This window comes from Parus major, chromosome 7 (genome assembly GCF_001522545.3).
Source record: "Parus major isolate Abel chromosome 7, Parus_major1.1, whole genome shotgun sequence".
Classification (NCBI taxonomy): domain Eukaryota; kingdom Metazoa; phylum Chordata; class Aves; order Passeriformes; family Paridae; genus Parus; species Parus major.
Genome location: NC_031776.1, coordinates 28419846 through 28438163, shown reverse-complemented (window position 1 = coordinate 28438163; position 18318 = coordinate 28419846). Strand labels below are relative to the sequence as shown.

Genomic DNA, 18318 nt, shown 5'->3' with positions numbered 1-18318 from the left:
GACCCCAAAACCAGACTCTAAAAAAGAACTTCTTAGTATTTGTTTTCAAGAAATTTTTCCAAACATGAAAAGAATACAGATTGATAGTTGACTTTTCCAAAAGTCTGCTAGTGTACAGCTCTGGATGCACACACCCTAGTGTTGCAGCTCATAGTTCTTTCCAAGCTGCCAATTTTCACAGATGCTTTTGGAGGTCCAGAGGTCAGTTCAGCTCTATTGCAGTTTACAGATCTCTGTAAGGCATTAGAGCAATCTGCTGGAGGGAAAAACTGCTCAGAATTGTCAGTGTATATAGAGGGAGTTTCTACTTCTGCAGTAGTTTAGAGGCATTAGTGTGTAGCAATGGCCAAAGGATGTGGCTGTTTGCCATCCACAGGCCATGGAGACCTGTGCAAAGTGCCCTGCTGGGTGCACTTGCCATCCAGCAGTGGCACCAGGAAATGCCCTTGGGGAGAGCCCCTGTGCCTGACGTTCTGTTGTCTGTTCCATTGAATCTGTGGGTATTGTGGTGTAAGGATGTTAGAGGGTGCATACCTTTCTGAGCCTCTTCACAGACTTAACCTGTGAATTGGTCCAGTCCCTCCTTTTTTATCGTGCTTGTTTTTAAGGCCTTCTGTGGTAGCCAGGAAGCTTTTAGCCAGGGTTTAAAATAAAGAATAACATTAATGAATGAGATTGGAAGACAGCAATTCTCTGTATCTGCAGGTGAAAATGGTCCCTTGTTTGAATGCTTCATCCTCAGTCATCTTCCTCTGTGGCCAGTAGGAGCTCTCTTTTCCTGCTCTCACAGCAGGTAAACTGCCAGAAGTCTGACTGTAGGCACAGGTGGGCAAGACTGTTTAAAGAGCATCCTTGTTATCTTTTGAGGTAACAATGTTTCAGAAAGCAAAGCTGTTGTGAGAAGTAGCTTGTTAAAAAGCAGGAAAAGGGTTAATACAAGGAAAACATGAGGAAAGGACTTGTAACAAAAACAGTCCTCGAGTTTGTGTGCCTTGGTAGAGCCTTCACAGCACTTGAGAGATGGCACATGTTTTCTGTTGTATTCTGCCAGCTACCTAACTTCAAATTGCACTTGGGGATACAGATTGTTCAGTAAATAACTGATGAGCAGAAGTGATTTGTTTGCCTTTTGCTGTAGCATGTGTGGCTCTAACAGGAGGCACAGTGCCTTGCTCTGCCCTGCACACTTGTGCTTGAGCTGCCTGGAACGTGAAGCCTGGCCCCTCTGCTTTACCTTTGGTGCTTTTGTGTGGCTGGCTGGTGGAGCGGTTCAGCAAGCTCACCTTGCTGAAACAAAAGGTGTGACTGCTGTGTGAAGTGTAGGCTTTCAGGCCCCTGGGCCAGGAGAGGTTCAAGTGAGGAATAGCTGCAGCTCCCAGTCAGCATTGCCGTGGAGCTGTACCCGACAGCTTGGCAGCATGAGGAGTTTCATGCAGCTGAAACAAGGCTGCTCTTCGAGGTCAAATGTAGACTGAAAACTAAACCTTCTCCTGTGGGAAACAATTTGTAGTTTCAATGGTGGAATTAAATGGTGATAAAAATATGGTATTCTGGTACTTGGAGGTAAATTTGTATCTACTGCAGACCTCTCTGATTTGGCCTCATGGCACTCATCCTTTCTTTCTCTTTCTGGGCCTTAATCAAAACCATAGGTTTTGGGTTTTGGTGGAAGTTTTCTTTAGAAAATACTGAAGCCTTTCCTAAGGCAGGCTTTTTTTTTTTTTTTCTCTTTTTTTTTTGTAATGGTTTTTGGGTTTTTTTGCTTGTTTTTTAGTGAACAGTTCTGTTCTTTTAGTATCTCTCTTCACAACACAGGACAATGGCACTGCCTGCTCTGATGCAGGGAGGACTACTGCTGAGTAAAATGCACAAAGTAAATAACTTACACTGAAATGCTGTCTACTGTAAATGAAATTTTTTTCTTTGCCAGAATCATAAAAGATATTTTTGAGAGACCTGCTGATGTTCCTACAGCAGTATGACCCAATAAGTTCTTCATTTGTGTCTCAAGTTCTATTTAATAGCTCAGTTAAGTATCTAGACTGCTGCTAATGTTGCAGAACATAAAACCAAGTGAAAAGTGCTAGTTAAAAAAGCCTCAGTTACTGAGTGCCAAAACTATGTCTTGTTTCACACTTCTACTGTTAGGGTACCCTGGAAAGTAAATATCCCTTTGTGTGCCTCACTGAGCTCTCTTTGCAGATTACTTTATAATTATGTACCTTTTTTTTTTACATGAGCAATGAGTAGGATTTAAGCAAATACTTGAGAAATAAACGTTTGATCTGGGACACCACCAGTCTCTTAAAAGCAGTTTTCCCTGAAAATCAATTTGTAAAATTTTCAACCTTCACAGAAAATTGGGGAAAAAATAGCAACACTTTGGTTTATGCTTTTATTAGACAAAATGGAAGACAGTTTGATTCTGAAGTAGTAATTTTTAATTTTTTAATTTTTTTTTAATTGAGGAAAAACTGGCCTGAGAGAAGATGTGTTGCTGCTGGAGGCCAGGATACTGAAAGGCCTCTTAGGTTCCTGACTTTTGCCTTCAGAGTGTACAGCATTCCTAAAAGATTTCTTGTGGCAAAACAGGATAAATAAAACTTTCCATTATAAATTTCTGGAGTGGAAAGGGGAGTCTTCCTGAGCTGCAGGCATGCTTTTTAATCTTTTGTTTTTAGTTCAATTATTTCAAATATCTTCACTGTACGTGTCTGCAGCTGTCTGACATGCAGCCCTGGTGCATATTTTATAAAGTGTAAACTGAAAAGATTGCTCTCTAAATCCCACTGTGCAGATCAGTGACTACATTTCTTTTTCCCCATACAGTTTCTCTGCTAACTTTTAAATCTTTTTATGTACTTTAACCCTGTGTGTGTCATAATACTATAAAAAATGCTTCTTGGAAATCAAAAATATTAGAAGTCATAATAAAGCTTTTACTTCCTGAATATAAGGATGGGAATATTTTAGGGGGAAGATTTCCTGGCAGGGGAGGAAGAGGTGTTAAATGAAAAAGCCTGGAATTTCATACTTGGTCACCCAAAACAAGTGACCCGACTCATTTCAGTAAGACCTCTTGGGTACAAGCTATTCTGAAGTACAAAGCCTGACTGTATGCCTGTGGTGGGAGGAGGGATGAAGTTTTTTTTCATTCTTGAACATCAACCTGAAACACTAATCTCAGTCTCCCATTCCTTAATTCTAGTTGCATTCTTCTATGTTTCTTTTCAGATCATTGTTTAGTAATTTAGGTAAAGCTGTTTCTGGTTTCCCATCTGGATGAAATAAATACATTCTTGTGTACCAAAGTAGGTCATGAGCCAGACTTGTGTAGGGAGGGTTTATGTGTACACAAGAGGCTGTTGCTGTGGTCTAATTGGTTACCTGTCACTAGCAAAGCTGTGGCAAACGATTCACCTTTGTTATTAGCAAGAGCTAAAGGTGTCAGCTTAAATTGCCTCTGAAGCCTAACTGGGCTGGCTGATAAAATGCCTCTTCCCCAGAAGTGACAAGCCAGCAGTGTGCACATGTCACTTGCAACGGCTTCTGTCTGGTACCTTGTTAAGATGTAGTGATTTGATGGCCTTCAGCCATACATGGCTCCTGTGCAGGTACAAGTCTCAATAGGATTTCGTGTGTTACAGTTACTGTACAGATTAGCCCTAGGGGAAGTGTAATTGTGAATGCTTCCTTGAACCCCTGAAAACCTGTGACCAAAACTGGATAGAGGCAGCTTGAAAGTAAAGTAACTTTGTCAGATAAAGTATCTTGTCAGAAATGTAAACATGCTTTTATTGAGAAATACGCTTCAGCAGATTTTGGCTTTATATTTGTTTGAAGCTCTCCTATTCACTATCCCTTGCTGTTATAAGCAACAACAAAACAGTGATGTAACAACTTCAGCTAACTACTCTTATTTCGTAAAATTTTATCTCTTAATTTGATCTGAGCCTTCAACATATGCATTTAAAAAAAACAGCAGTCATGCAAGTGTTGGGATGTTTGTTCACTTTAGGGAAATTAAACTCAGCAGTCACTTCTTTAGGAGTCTTCAGCTAATTCCACTCCAACACAATCCAGGCTCCGTCTTGCTGGCCGCAGGGTTGTGGCTCTATTGTGCATGCTGTGAAAGCTTGCTTTCATGATGGCTAATGATGTACTATCTGTTTCCTGCTCCCAGGAGATTTACTGAGCTAAAACACTACAGCGATGAACTGCAGTCTGTCATATCACACCTTCTGCGCGTCAGAGCTGTAAGTATTTCCCATGTGTGTCGTGACAAATAGTATGATTTATTTATAAGGCAGTATTTCTTGTTTAGTCAAGAGAAGTGGTATATGTGTTCTAGAATAAGGGCAGTTTTGCCTAAGGGAGTCTGTCTCTGGAGTGTGGAGCAGGAGACAGCAAGAGGTGAGGGCACTGACTTTGTACAGATTTGGGAGTGGGGAAGGAGTTCCAGATAGGATGGTTGGGTTTGACAGTGCCTGTTGCTAATCTGCCCTGTCCTGTGATGGTCACGTATCACAGGGAGGAGTTTCAAAGAGGATCAAGGCGTCTGCTTCTCTCTACTCAGCAGTCAAGTTGCTCTTGCTGGATGTTTGGTTTGGGAAGGGCCTCAAAACAGTTTTCTGGTCAGACATACAATGCATTGTTTATCTGAGCTTGTAGTATGAATTCTTTCTGCTTCCCAATATGTGTTTTCTTTTTTTAGCTCGTTCATTGATCTTCAATGAATAATAGTCTTTCTAATGATGGCAACAATTATGTAATGCATTAAGATATTCTATAGGTTGAGAGTGGAAGGTTATTATTTTTTTAAAGACACAAAAAGGAAATAGGAAATTACAATTCCAATAACGAGAGCATGATATTTCTTTTTAGTATGTTTAACAGGGATTTAATTTTCAATGGACCTGTGCAGCAGACAGGACAGTAATGGATTGCTCTGTTAAACTCAGGTTCTTGAGAGAATTAATCACTCTCAGGAGTGGTGTTCTACAGACAGTCCTGTTTTCTCAGGGTTGTGTGTGTGAGATCTGTTGGGCAATTTGTTTATGTTTCCTTTTTTACTACTGCTGTGACAGACATAATAATAATGGTAGCTCTTGCAGAACTTCACTCTCATTCATTGGTACATTATGATTCCAGGGACATTATCTGGAATACAACTCACACTTCAGAGTGTACACGTGTCTTTTCTTCTGAGGTTTTGCCAGCATTGTAGTGCTGGCTGCAGCAGGCACTGGCACTCCAAACAGCTGAAATGACCTCTAGCCCAAGTAATGAGTTCTGCAATGGATAGCTCATTTCCTTTCCTTCAGTTCACTCAGCTGGGTGGAAAAATCAAGTCACTTGTTAGAATTTTACTGAAGGTTTCCCTACAGTACTGATGTCAAGATGGACTTCTGACTTTCTGTCTATAAATTAAATAAAAAAGTGCGTGCATAAATTTGTCATTATTCGGATAAAGAATCCTTCTAGTTGGTTATCAAAAACGGAAGGGAACTTGGTTATGGTCTCCACAGACATATCCTATCAACAAGCACTTCCAAAGATAGATTTAAAATGCTACTTTTCAACATAGCCTTGATTGTGACTTCAGTCTTCCAGGACTTAATGCTGTTGTGGTTTTTTTTTTTCCCTTCAGTAGTGTCTTATGTTCGATTTAGGCCTAATCTTGTTTACCTGCGTAAGAACATTAGGGCTTTAGCTTGGAGTATGTATGTGGATTTTCACAAAGCAATTGCACTTAATGTTGATGAAAAAACCTCTCTCTAAAATGTTTTAGAGGGTAGCAGACCGGCTTTATGGTGTCTATAAAGTCCATGGCAACTACGGAAGAGTATTCAGGTAAGAGTTCATCCAGTTTTTAAATAGATACATAGTTATGTATATACATAATTATAGGGGGAGGGAAGGGAATTTCTTGGTTGTGTTGTTAGGCTTTTGAAATGTATATGTGAAACATTTAATTGTCTATCTTGAAAAACTCTGTATTGCAGTGCTAATGAGATTTCTGTGCTGCATGCAGAGATCTCTGGATCTGCTGAGCTTAGTCTCTAGTGAAGACTACAGCTTTTTGCTTTGTGTGCTAGACCTTTGGGCCTTCTGCTGCTGCGTTGGCATTTTGTTTCTTCAGAAAGTAACTCACTATTCTTCATGCAGTTGTCTCTGAAAAAGCTTCTAGGTTCTTTTAATAGATAAAAATCAACAATTATATCTATCCAATTTTAGTAGCTTTTAGAAATGAATTTGCCAATCGTTTTTTTGATTTGTATAAGGGAATTGCATGCTCAAGTTTTCCATCTCACTGGAGAATTCAAGAATCTAAACTTCTGGTTAAGGGAAACCTCCTGCTTCTATGCACTGTTCAAGTGCTAAATTTAATTCTCTGGGTTAATGGATTGCAGATGTCTTTCTCATTGGGGGTTTTAAAATGAAATTAGGTGTAGTTCTGTAATAACACAAAGACAAACAAATATCAACATCAGCAGAGTGGAATGTTTATAAAAAAATGAAGGACAAAATAGACGCTTTACACATAAATTATGCGAAATATAAGGAGAACCTCTTTTTACCTTGTAAAAGGAGTTGTGGGTGTAATTCTTGTAACTAAGAACTCTCATAAGGTTTCTCAAAGCTGAGAACACAATTAAAATGGCAGAGTACATACCAGGATGACCAAAACAAGTCTCTTGCTATCTTTTTTGTAGCTCTGTTTCTTTCTTTATTTAAATAGTATCTCTAATGTAAATAGGTAGTTGAGACAATTGCAAGTTAGAATTTTTTTTTTTATGAATAGAACTAAACAGAAGTCTACTATGAAAAAATAAAGCTACATACATCAAATAGTTTCAGGAGAAGTAAAATGCTTACAAAAGTCAAATCTCACCCTTTAGTTTTTGGAATGAGAGGTTTCTATCTTCTATCCTGTAAATCTGGAAGCTTAGTATATCCTTGATGAGTCAAAATGTATTTCAGAAAGTTCACCATTGTTGTTGTCCCTTGTCCCATTTATATTAAATGCTTTGTGATGGTTTGGTTTTGTTTGTTTGATTTATTCTAAATTGAGTTTCAGCTATTTAAACAAGGTTATGCTCAAAACCCATCCCAAACTAACTATATTTGTGATGATGAGTTTAGGGACAATTGTTAAACAGTGTGCCATAAATGGCCTTGTAACATTGTTAGTGCTGTTCCTTAAAGAAAAAAACCAGTTTGGCCAAGTCTAACTTTGAGGCAGTTTCCATTCAGGTGTCACCTGGAAAGAAACTATATACAGGATGCAGCTTATTAACTTCCCTTACCCTTCATGTGTGATGTTGTTTCTCGTTTGTTTTTCCTACAGTGAGTGGAGTGCAATAGAGAAGGAGATGGGGGATGGGTTGCAGAGTGCTGGCCACCACATGGATGTGTAAGTACTGACTGAATATCTGATAATTTGATGTAAGCCAGATGTGGAACTCTCCCTCCTTCCTCTCTTTTCTCTCAATCCCAAAGTACATATGAGTACCAAGAAAGTTGGGGGTGCGTTGTTTTTAGGTATACAGTGTTTCTGTGCCTTGGATGCAGGCACAGTTTTAGCATCCATATACTGTATTAAGTAGCTCAAAAAGCCTCAGGAGAACCAGAGGGGTTTCTTTTTTTATTATTATTTTGAAATCGTAGAAGTGTTTGGAATCCTTCCAGTTTTTCCGTTAAGCTACTATGCCAGAAACCGGTGGAATACAACTTTAATGTGCTACAGACCTGATGAGATCCGTTTGGTTTTGATAGCAGTGTTTTGTACCATGTGGTAGATGGTACACAGATTTGGACTTAATTACAGGGAGTTAAGAAATTTAATTAATCGGCACCAAAACTCCAGTGGATTCTTGAAAAAAACACTGACTGGATATAATAAAGGAAAGAATCCTCTCTCTTTGCATCTTTAGAGTCATTTGGCAGAGTATGTGAAGCACAGCCTTCAAAATAAGAGTCTAGCACTTGGGAGTGCTCACAGAAGTAGTATTCTAAGCTATGGCTTCTTCTTTATAGATAGTCACATATAGCAAGTGAAACACCATTTCTTACCACTCTGATTCCTCTTCTGTAATCCCACACAACACATAAGTAACAGCTCCAGCAGGAGATGGAAGGTGTTTGACACTTCATTCAATATTTTTACTGATAAAATTTAATTCCTGTGGAAATAAAGTTCTCAGGTTTAGTTTATAGGGCAGATTTACATATGTACTACTGCCTGATTGTTATTGGTGGTGTCAAGTTAACAGGTTGTTACTGGCCTTGCCAAGTGGAAGAGTTTGAAGAGCCATACCCTCAAGTTTTTTAGAGTAATTCTGCTTCTATCAAATCTTTAAGAATTTGACTCCTTCTGAATAATTTATTCACAGTTCTATGTTTTGTCTAATGGGATGGTTTCCATACAAGTAAAGCTGTATAATTTTCAAGGCAGAGGGCTCTGGTGAGAATAAAGCAATGGAGAATGCATTCTGCCTTCTGAAGAAAAATAATTGAAGTAGGGGTGGAATACAATTTTAAGCACCTACTGTGTTAGGCAGGCATTGAAGAGACTCGGAGGATTTCATATGATATAGTGGAGTTAAGAGCTTCAGATACACCACACCAAAATGTCAAACACCTGGAAATGCATAACCAATTATAAGAAGCTTGTCTCACTTCTCAGTCAGGGGGCTCTCACACATCCATAATATTTAATATTTTTGTCTGTAACACAGGGCTAAAGATGCAGAGTAATGGCAGTGGGAAAATTCTATTCTGGGTAATTTTACTCACTGCATGAAGTCTGAGGTATCTTTCATTGTCTGTCATCTCCTCTGCTTTGGCACTCCTGTGTAGCAGTAATCCCTTAGTGATGACAATCAAGCAAGAAGCAGCAGTTGTGAGGTTCAGGAACTCATTCAGTTACCTGTGTGGTGTCCTAGCAGTAAGGTTCATATCTGTGATCTCTTTAAAGTATAACTTACCAATTCAGTTACCATTCCCATAACATCAGGTGCGAATTTATTGCAACAAAAAGCTGCTTCGAGAAGGTTGCCTAATACAGATGTTAAGCTTCAAAACTAATTTAATTATTCTCTATCTACCCCATATGCTGTAGTCTTTACTAGATGTTTATTTAAGCTTTTGAGTTGTTATGGGTTAGTGTCATCTATAATTGCCCAAAGTTTGGAGAAGACACCTCATAGCTTCTCTGGATGTGTGCTTTATTACAGGATGAGGCTTGCTAAAGTGACAAGAGTATGCTGAGAAAGTTGGAGTGAATGGCTATAACTAGCATTTAAAAGATGAAAGAAGAAAATGCCAGACTTTTGACTTCTTTCCTTTATTCCATTAATGAGTGACCCTTTATCTCTGTATCAACTAGACTGGCATTATATATTGAACCAGTCTAAACTAATACAGGTGTTTAGTTGACAGATTACACAAAGAGTGAGACCATGCCAGGTACCTTTAGAACTTCCTGCAATGTTTCTCCTTAACACTTTCTCTAGTTTGCCTAAGATTAGGCAGTCAGAAATGTAGCTTGTCATATTACATTTCTTTTTTCCCCCAAATCAAACTCATTATAAAAACCTGTCTAGGTAAGGTAAGATTTTGTTTGGTGAAATTTTCTGGTTGTTTGTTTTTGAGGTTCTTTTCTGAGATTTAATCTGCCACAGATGAGCTCTAGCACTGCTCTAAACTTAGATTTTACTTGAAAATGAAATGCGGTCCATCTGCTGCCCTGAGAAATCTAACCACTATACTAAAATTATTGCACTGCAGAACTTAAAATAGGGTAAGCCATTTATGACCTGTGTGGCTGCAGGATTTTTTCAGAACAAGTGTATTTTTCAATAGTTTGACTTATTCCTTACCTTGATTCATAATATGAATTCTTGTTCTCCATATTTTTTAATCCCTTCTGCTTAAACTGGTCTGCTGTTGCTGACCACTTCATATGTTACATTTATTCATCACCAAGAGCCTTGGTAGGGCTTTTCCTGGATGTGCCATGTCTTGCATTTCACAGAGCATCAAAACAACCCATCATACTTGCAAGCTTCCCAAATTCACATTACTGGTTCCCTTTCAGCTTGAGACTCTGCCATTCCTTCCACAGAGCCACTTACTGGAGAGGCATAGGGAGAAAAGGAAAAATGCAAAGATTTTGCAAAAACTTGAAAGCCAAGAGGTGCTATAATTAGCATTTGGGTCACATTGTGCTGGTTGCTAGAGAAGAATGGATATATGCTCACTTCAGAGAGCCTGCAGATGTGTGAAAGCTTGCCACATAGCTGAGAATCCAGACTGAGTTAACCAGGATGAATGAGATCCCACACAAATACCTTCATCTATTCTGTTATCTCCAGTGGCACATGCTTTGCGTGCCAGGCTATAGAGGAATCTGATTTCTGTGGCTGTGCCAGTTGAGATGTGCAGTTACCTCTTAGCTGTAGGCCTGTCCCTGCAAATCTGTCCAAGACAGTCACCTTGATTAGCAAGAACACATTAAATACTGTCTAATAAGCAGTATCAACTAGAAAAATAAAGTGTTTATTGCTATTTATAGGAGACATCAAGTAAATAACAAAACTTACTGAATGCAAGAGCTGCAGATTTGGTCCAAGCCCTTGTACTTCAGATTTCGCCCTGAAAGGAGGGTGAAACTTCCTCTTGGTGTGAATTAGTATGTTTGACTTACACAGCAGACAAAGCTATAGAGCTTGAAGGAGCTGAAGTGACTTAACTGTTGTGGTGTTCAGGGTACCCCTGTGAGTTATCTTGTACTCAGGCTATATAACAAGCCATGAATGCAGCCTCTGCTTTTTAGAAGGTGTGATGTTCACATTCCTGAGCCTTAATGCTTTAAGCCTTGAAGGATTTCTTTTGCACTGACTTTTTCTTTTTTTGGGGGGGGGGTTTTTTTGGTTGGTGTTTGTTTTGGGTTGTTGTTGTTTTTGTCTTGGTGCTGCCTAGCTGCCTATTTACTGTCCACTGAAGAAAAGGAATAAATTTGGGGTTTTTCCTGTAAGAAAAGCTACCTCGTGTTCAGCAGGAGAATTATGATAGGTTTTATGCTTGTCAAAAGATTCATTGTAGCAACAACCAAAGAAGCAGGCCCATGGGAATGTTGACATTAGCTGATTCAGAGTTTAATTAAAAACAAAGAAAAAACCCTTTCTGGAAGTGTTCTTTGCTGTTTGTCGTGGGTGTTTCTGTCAAACTGGTATTCTCCCTTGTTACTGGATGTGTATCCTTAAAGGTTAAATTAATCAGCTTTACATTTAAGTGTGACTGTTTTTCACTAGGTATGCAGCTTCTATTGATGACATACTGGAGGAAGAGGAGCACTATGCAGATCAGCTGAAGGAGTATCTTTTTTATGCAGAAGCACTGCGGTATGTAGAGCCCAAATGGAAGTTGTAGTCCTTTTTCTATAATGTGATGTTGATGTTTTATTTAGTCTGGTATCCTCTTGTGTGTTTTCTGAGAAGGAGAAATTCCAGTGTTGTGGAGTCTCCTTGTTTATTATTCTGCTTACTTGTACTTGAATGCCACGTGAGTGGCAATACAAATTAGAACTGATCTGATCATAGTGAAAAGACAGAAATGTTAAAATCTGTATACTATGGAAGAAAATGCTGTTTATTCCACTGGTTCCACTGTTTCCTTGACTTTTGGTGTAATAGTGCCCCAATGTGCTGAAAGCTCCAGCTCTCAAATGAGATAGGCCAAACAGGGCTACTACAGCCATTATAAATTCCAGGAAGTTTCAAAATGCCCAATATATAACTTCCATCTGCTGCACAGTGTTGTGCATTTAAATACCAACTTTTTGTTTTGTTTTACATTAGTTTTTGTCAAACAGTCACCCCTAACAAGCATGGACACAAAAGCAATTTGCTTTATGCTGCAAGGCTGTGCCTAAAGCTATTGTGCTTTGCAAGGGCTGGCTCTGAACTTCTTGGAGAGTTCCAGTAGAGAATTGGGTTGGCGAGTGTGGGGGCTGCTGTGTGGGAACCTGGAGCACTGGTAGCCTCTCCTGGGAGACGAATGTGCATCCGGCTGTGGAGTACAGATGTAGCATCATCAGCCCACACAGGACTGGGAGTTACTGCAGGTGGTCAGAAGAAACTCCTCTTTTCCAGATGAAAGGCACTGTATGAGTCTAGAAGCAGTTTCTTGTTTCATTGTTTAAGGAAGAAAATGTGAGGAATCTTATGATTGATTGATTGTTGCTGTGACAGGTACCATCTCTAGGTATCTTTTGTCAAAGCTGTGATATTTCTGTAATGTATTTTGAATTAAACTCTTTTACAGTGGTGTCCTTAAGGAGGTGGTAGGGCTTGTATTGCTGAGCGTATCTTGGAATGAGTCTAAAAAGCCAGAAGAATGATTCTGAACCAGAGAAATTCTGAACAAGAAGCAGAATGCTGTTGTACTGAGAACTTTATTTGTACTTTGATCCAAGCTTGCTTAACTACAGCATTTGTAGAGCTATGTAGTCTGTGATAGGCTGTTGAATTTAGGCTAGATGAATAATTAGAGGTGTTTCCTGTCAAAAACAAACAAAACATGATGCTATTTGTAAAGTGTAAATGGAGGGAAATGTAGCAAAACAAAATATTTTGTGACAGATCTTTCATTACTTACTTTCCAGGGCAGTTTGCAGGAAGCATGAACTAATGCAATATGATTTGGAAATGGCTGCACAGGACTTAACATCTAAGAAGCAGCAGTGTGAGGAGCTGGCAACAGGAGTGAGTCTTTTTCCACTTTCTTCTCCAAGATGCCTCTTTCTGAATTTATTTTTTTACTTGAGCCAAGTTACTTAGAATGATATTTAAATGGCACCAGCATGCTGGCTGCTGCTCTTGAGAAGTGGTATCGTATGAGCTGCAGGCATGTGAGGTTTAAAGCAACTTGGTTCTTGGTGACATAAGCTGTTTGTGCCAAACTGCTTTTATTGAATACTGAGCAAGTAAAGGGCTGCAGTAAATGACTGGAGCAGAATAACACTCCATCTATAGACAACTCTATCCTAAAGGTGAAATTTTGGGAATTCTGAAAGACTTCCTTTGCCTTTTGAACAGTAGGTGTTATTGTTATGTTGTGTTAGTTCATTTTTTTGTGGGCGATAATGTTATCTGAAATATTATCTGAAAATTGTAACTGACAATTTTAGAATTTTTAACATTGCTCTTGGATCTATTGATGTTCTTTATGGAATGCCTTTATGGCTTTGGTTTCTCTTAGCTTCTTTCCTAGTTCACTAGGAAAACTGCTCTGGAAGTTCACCCTTGTCAGCCTTAAAGTGTTTGAACATCAAATTACCTCCTCCCCGCTTTGCTTAGTCTAACCTGAGTCACCAGAGCTACTTATCAATTAATGAAATGGAAATTAAAGCAAAAAAATCAGCCAAATAGTAAGCACAAATGCCAATAAAAGTCACCTGATGTCCTGTGGCTGTGCTCAGGACATGCCAAACCTGGAGTATTCTTGTTTTTTGTAGACTGTGAGAACCTTCTCCCTGAAGGGGATGACCAGCAAGCTCTTTGGGCAAGAAACCCCTGAGCAGAGGGAAGCCAAGATAAAGGTTCTGGAAGAGCAGATACGGGAAGGAGAAGAGCAACTGAAGTCTAAAAATCTGGAGGGCAGGTAAATGGACCTGACTGTTTCAAAGAAAACACAGGGCTTGTCTTAGCAAAAGTCCTTGACTGGATGCTCTTGAAGGTGTTTGCATTTTATAAGTGTTTTTAATATATTCTTGGTGTTTATGAGCTGTCTATAAAAGCTCCTGTCAGCTGCACGTTGTGAAATAAAGTGCAGTACATGCAGTTAGCTTCTGGTCTGAGTGTATGGCTTACGTAAAACCTGATGACTTTCCCAGTTACTGAGCCCACTCTAATGGCTGACTTGCATGCTTTTATGTTCCACTAGTAATATATTTAGCAGGTGGGCTTTGGAGGTCTGCAGCTGAATAGGCTGAGACTCAAAGGCTGATTTGCTTCACAGTATTTAGTTTGGTTTATGTGTAAGGGTGCTGAGCCCATATTCTGCAATTTCTCATATGGGGGACACCTTACTTCTGTTTGAAAGAGAATTCTGGGGAGTTGTGGTAACTGCTTCTTGGTGCTCTAATGAAATTTTCTTCAGGTATGCAAAAATGAAAAATGGGAGCTAATAATCTTAAAGCAGTGGGATTTTGTCAAAACATGTCTGTCATATAGCACAAGGGGCAAATGTGGTGTCTCCTGATATGTTAGCATTAGAGCTGGAAAGATAAGACTAGTTCATGAATAGTTCAAAACAACAAGACACTCAGGAAATGCAATACCTTAATAATTTTGGCAGATGTATTTGAGATGTGCTTTTGTAGCTCTGGAAGCAATTTTTGAGTGACTGCTAGTCCAGCACAAATGAAAGTATGAATTACAGATATATTCCTCTATTTTAATTAAGGAGACCTGACTACACATCACCAAACCAACAAAATTAATTTCTGAAGTGAATTGTCCAAATTAAATTTGCATTGTAAATTTTTATTTAACTTGACTGTCTCACATCCTGACAAACAAGTGAGTCTTCATGCTGCAGAGATGAAGATTCTGACTTGACAGTTGAAAAAGAAATATGCAGTGTTGTGTGCTGGATGTTGGCATAAAGATAATTAGTTACCCCAACAGAATCTGAAGGAAAAAAGTATATTCTGACTTATGCTGGTTCTGTGGCTGTGATGCTTCCTGGGAAAAAAAACCAAACCAAACAAACATCCTAATGTATCCTGTGAAACTCTAGGTTAAAAATCTTAAAAAGAAGGTGGAAAATTAGGTTGTGGTGCCAGTTGTAAAATGAGGACACTGAAGGATGCATAATATTTACAGGACTTGATTTACTGACTGAAAGATGGAGCACTCTGTCCTACACAGCTTCTCTGCTCAATGTCGAGAGCTGAGGGTGGAGCATGTAAAACATTTACCAACAGAAATCATTGCTTTAAATTTCAGAGACTTTGTGAAAAGTGCCTGGGCTGACATTGAACGGTTTAAAGAGCAGAAGAATCATGATTTGAAGGAGGCACTTATAAGCTATGCTGTTATGCAGATTAGCATGTGCAAAAAGGTACGTGTGGCTTGGGAAAGGCTGGCCCAGTGTATTTCTCCTGTCAGCAGGGGGGCAGATGCAGACTGTCAGTAACTGGGAACATGGCAGTCACAGAAGATTAGAAGTTACTCCCATTAAACCTCCCATTTACTCCATCCTACTTGAACTCAGTAGCATGTTAATGTTGAGATAGATATAGCTATAGATATAAAATAGACAGTGTGGTCCAATTTCAGTGTGCTCTCTGCCTTCTTCTGTGAAGTTTTATGGGACTTCTTTGTAGACTTATGTTGAAGAAAGCTGTGGATGAGGTTTGCAAATAGAGTATATTTCCACCTATTGATTTTTAACTGTTCTTTTAAAAGGGAATTCAGGTTTGGACAAATGCAAAGGAATGCTTCAGCAAGATGTGACTATCTGGAAATGAATTCCTCCTCCAAGTGCCAGAGAATGGAAGCACAGTGTATAACACCAATGTTATGTTGCTACATGACTTAAATACAAATCATGAAATAAATGTAATTGTTAATAAAGGATGAAAAGGACATGTTGTTAAATGTTTAGCCCTGACTGCCACTTGTGGCATGTTTTATATGTGGTAGCAAATAATGCAGGGGTAAAAGAGTTACTGAAAACTACAGCTTTGTATTGGGACAAAGGTATTGGGAAAGTTATCCCAGAAAGTATGAACTAAACTGTTCAGAGACTTGTGAAACAACATGCTATGTAATGTGTAGATCACTTCCAGATGCCCTTCTTTCCAACCCTTGCTGTTTAGAATTTTTAATGCTCAAGGGTGCTTTGGTTTTATAATGGGGCACACAGTTATGTTCTCGAGGTCTACACCATAAGAGGACAAAAAATGAAATATTGTAATGCCTAGAGTTCATATTTAAATGCCTTTGCATGTCCATAGAGAAATATGTTTTTCCAGAGTTCAGGTTAAGCAGTCTCAAACTCCTGAGATGTTTGAAACTCTCTACAGTAGAGGTGTTGTACAGTGGTTTGATAACAATATTCTGCATTTACTGGTTCCCACTTCAGTTTTGATACGGGCATTGATTTCTTACTAAACTTCTTCCTGCAAGTAAAGGAGACTGGTGATCCAGCTGAGCAGAAAAACCAAAGTCAAAGCTGGTAAGAAGCAGATGCAACTTCTCTTTGGTTGTTTGGAACCTGTTTACACTTGGTGTGAATCTGGCCTGTGGCACCTTGTAACTGAAGTGGTTTGGTTCTTAAACAAATAGTTCTTAATGAAGGTGCTGAAATAATAAACCTGGTGCAGCTTCTGTCATACTTCAGAGCAGCAATGTGCAGAACCCACAGTGAACCAAGGTGTCTGTCTGGCCCTTGTGATGATGTTTCAGTGTGTGTGAGTTTTGTCTTTGTGTGTATGTATGTATATACACACCTGTATAACATGATTTGCAGTTACAGGATTTGCATTAAATGTTTCCAATTATGAAAATCTCTTACCACTGTCTAATATTGGGCTTTTTCTATGTCCTTTCTGAAAGTTCCTGAAGTCTTGTGGAATTTGTCAGACTTGATTGCTAGTCCTGAAGGAAGCTTTATAATAATCTGTTGAAAAGTGTATTTAATTATTTTGGATTATAACACTATTCAGATTTTTTTTTTTTTTAAGAGATACTCCAGAAAGTCCTTAAATGTTCTTTTGATAAAACTATCTAAATGTATTTACTGGTATGTCCCATGTTATTTTTGTCTCTTCAACCTTTCTTTTCTATAAAACCATTGTAAAGAATGCATAGTTCTGGTGCACACTACAGCTTGAAACTCTGAAGTAGAATGCTGGTACTCTGATAACCTGTGTTGGCTTTTTCAAAGCATATGACAGTGACATGCCTGGCTGAGAGATGATGTTGGGCACAAAGAGGTTTCTTCCTTTAACATCTACAAGGAGAAACATTGTTCCATTTAGAGGTTGCAGTATCCGGTTCTGATACAGGCTGAAGGACTCTCACATTCCAAATCAAGAAGTTGCACACTTGATGTATTCAGTAAACCTTCTAAAAGAGTGGTGCCTTAATACAATACCATGAGGCGCTCAGAGTAGGTATTTTTCATGCACTTTGATTTTTGGTAGATCTTTCTGGTGCCTCTTTCCACATGTCACTTGCTGTACAGCTCATTAAATGTATTAGTATGCCTTTTTTTTCCTTGCTAGTTGTACTAAAATTTAAGAAGGGAACAAAACAGTTCTTGTAAGTTTTGTGCCAAATAAGATAAATAAAATTGCTCTTTGATATTTTTGTTATGTTGGATTTTTTTTGTAAAAAACTGTCTTTCCTGTTCTGAAAACTGCTGTTTGACTTCTTGAAAGTGGTTCTTGTCCATCTTAGTTCTCAACTGGCCTCCAAATTTGGGTTTAAAATTTGGTGAATTCTGCACAGCTTCCCCTTTAGGTAGGAACATAGTGCTAAAGCCAAAATTAGATGCTTGTTGAAGCTGTCTGAATGTGTCTCCATCAAGTCAAGGAAAGATGCTTTTGAAAACATTTTGCATTATTTGACAGAAATTATGTGAAAGGCAAATTAAGAGTAATTTGCAATAACTTTGTTTCTTTTACTTCTGTCTTTCTAGGAAAGCATTGCATGTGGTCTGTGCAATTGGGGATCATAGCAAACTGTGAAGGTTTCTCCTCCTCATTTGGCTTTTCAGCTTCTTAAGATGAAACCAGCCAGCTAATGGCTGTTTCCATGTGGGAAACAGAGCCCACCTGACACATGCATGCTTGCAAAGTGTGCATTTTTCCAGTTATAGTGTGGATTTAACCCCTGTAACTTGTTCCACTTTGCCAGTTATCCAGTAAACATCAAAAATTGCTGCCTTGAGAATTATAACAGGTAGGAAGAACATTTTAACTTAATCTCAACTAAATGCTTGTATGTAAAAATGTTTGCCTGCCTGGATCATCTGATCTGCTGATCCTGTTGCTTCTGCACGAGGAAGCTTTGCTGGGTGGATTATCACTGTTCATGCTATCTCTACCTTCCCCATTACTAGCAGGACCTTGTATTGTCAGAGCATTTTAGTTGCTACTGTTGTCTGTTCCTGAAATGTAGCAGGAGTGACAGAGCCAACTGCAATGGAAAGATGGAGGTTTATGAACTCTCTTTTTTTAATGTATTATTTCAGCATCTGGCACATCAGCTCAAGCACAGTTAACCTGGCAGCTGTGTG

The 18318-nt window shown here is 38.9% G+C and overlaps 1 protein-coding gene across 2 annotated transcripts in view; it reads left to right on the top strand.

The window, feature by feature from the left end:
* SNX4 (sorting nexin 4) overlaps positions 1-17387 on the top strand; it is a 32353-nt gene extending 14966 nt beyond the window's left edge. For both annotated transcript variants that reach the window (XM_015635275.2, XM_015635274.2), the window contains exons 7-14: positions 4184-4256; positions 5792-5853; positions 7352-7417; positions 11319-11408; positions 12671-12770; positions 13523-13668; positions 15018-15132; positions 15480-17387. In XM_015635275.2, the coding sequence (XP_015490761.1) occupies positions 4184-4256; positions 5792-5853; positions 7352-7417; positions 11319-11408; positions 12671-12770; positions 13523-13668; positions 15018-15132; positions 15480-15527 (700 nt within the window). In that variant the 3' untranslated portion in view covers positions 15528-17387. The remainder of the gene's footprint in view (positions 1-4183; positions 4257-5791; positions 5854-7351; positions 7418-11318; positions 11409-12670; positions 12771-13522; positions 13669-15017; positions 15133-15479) is intronic.
* The last annotated feature ends 931 nt before the right edge of the window (positions 17388-18318 follow it).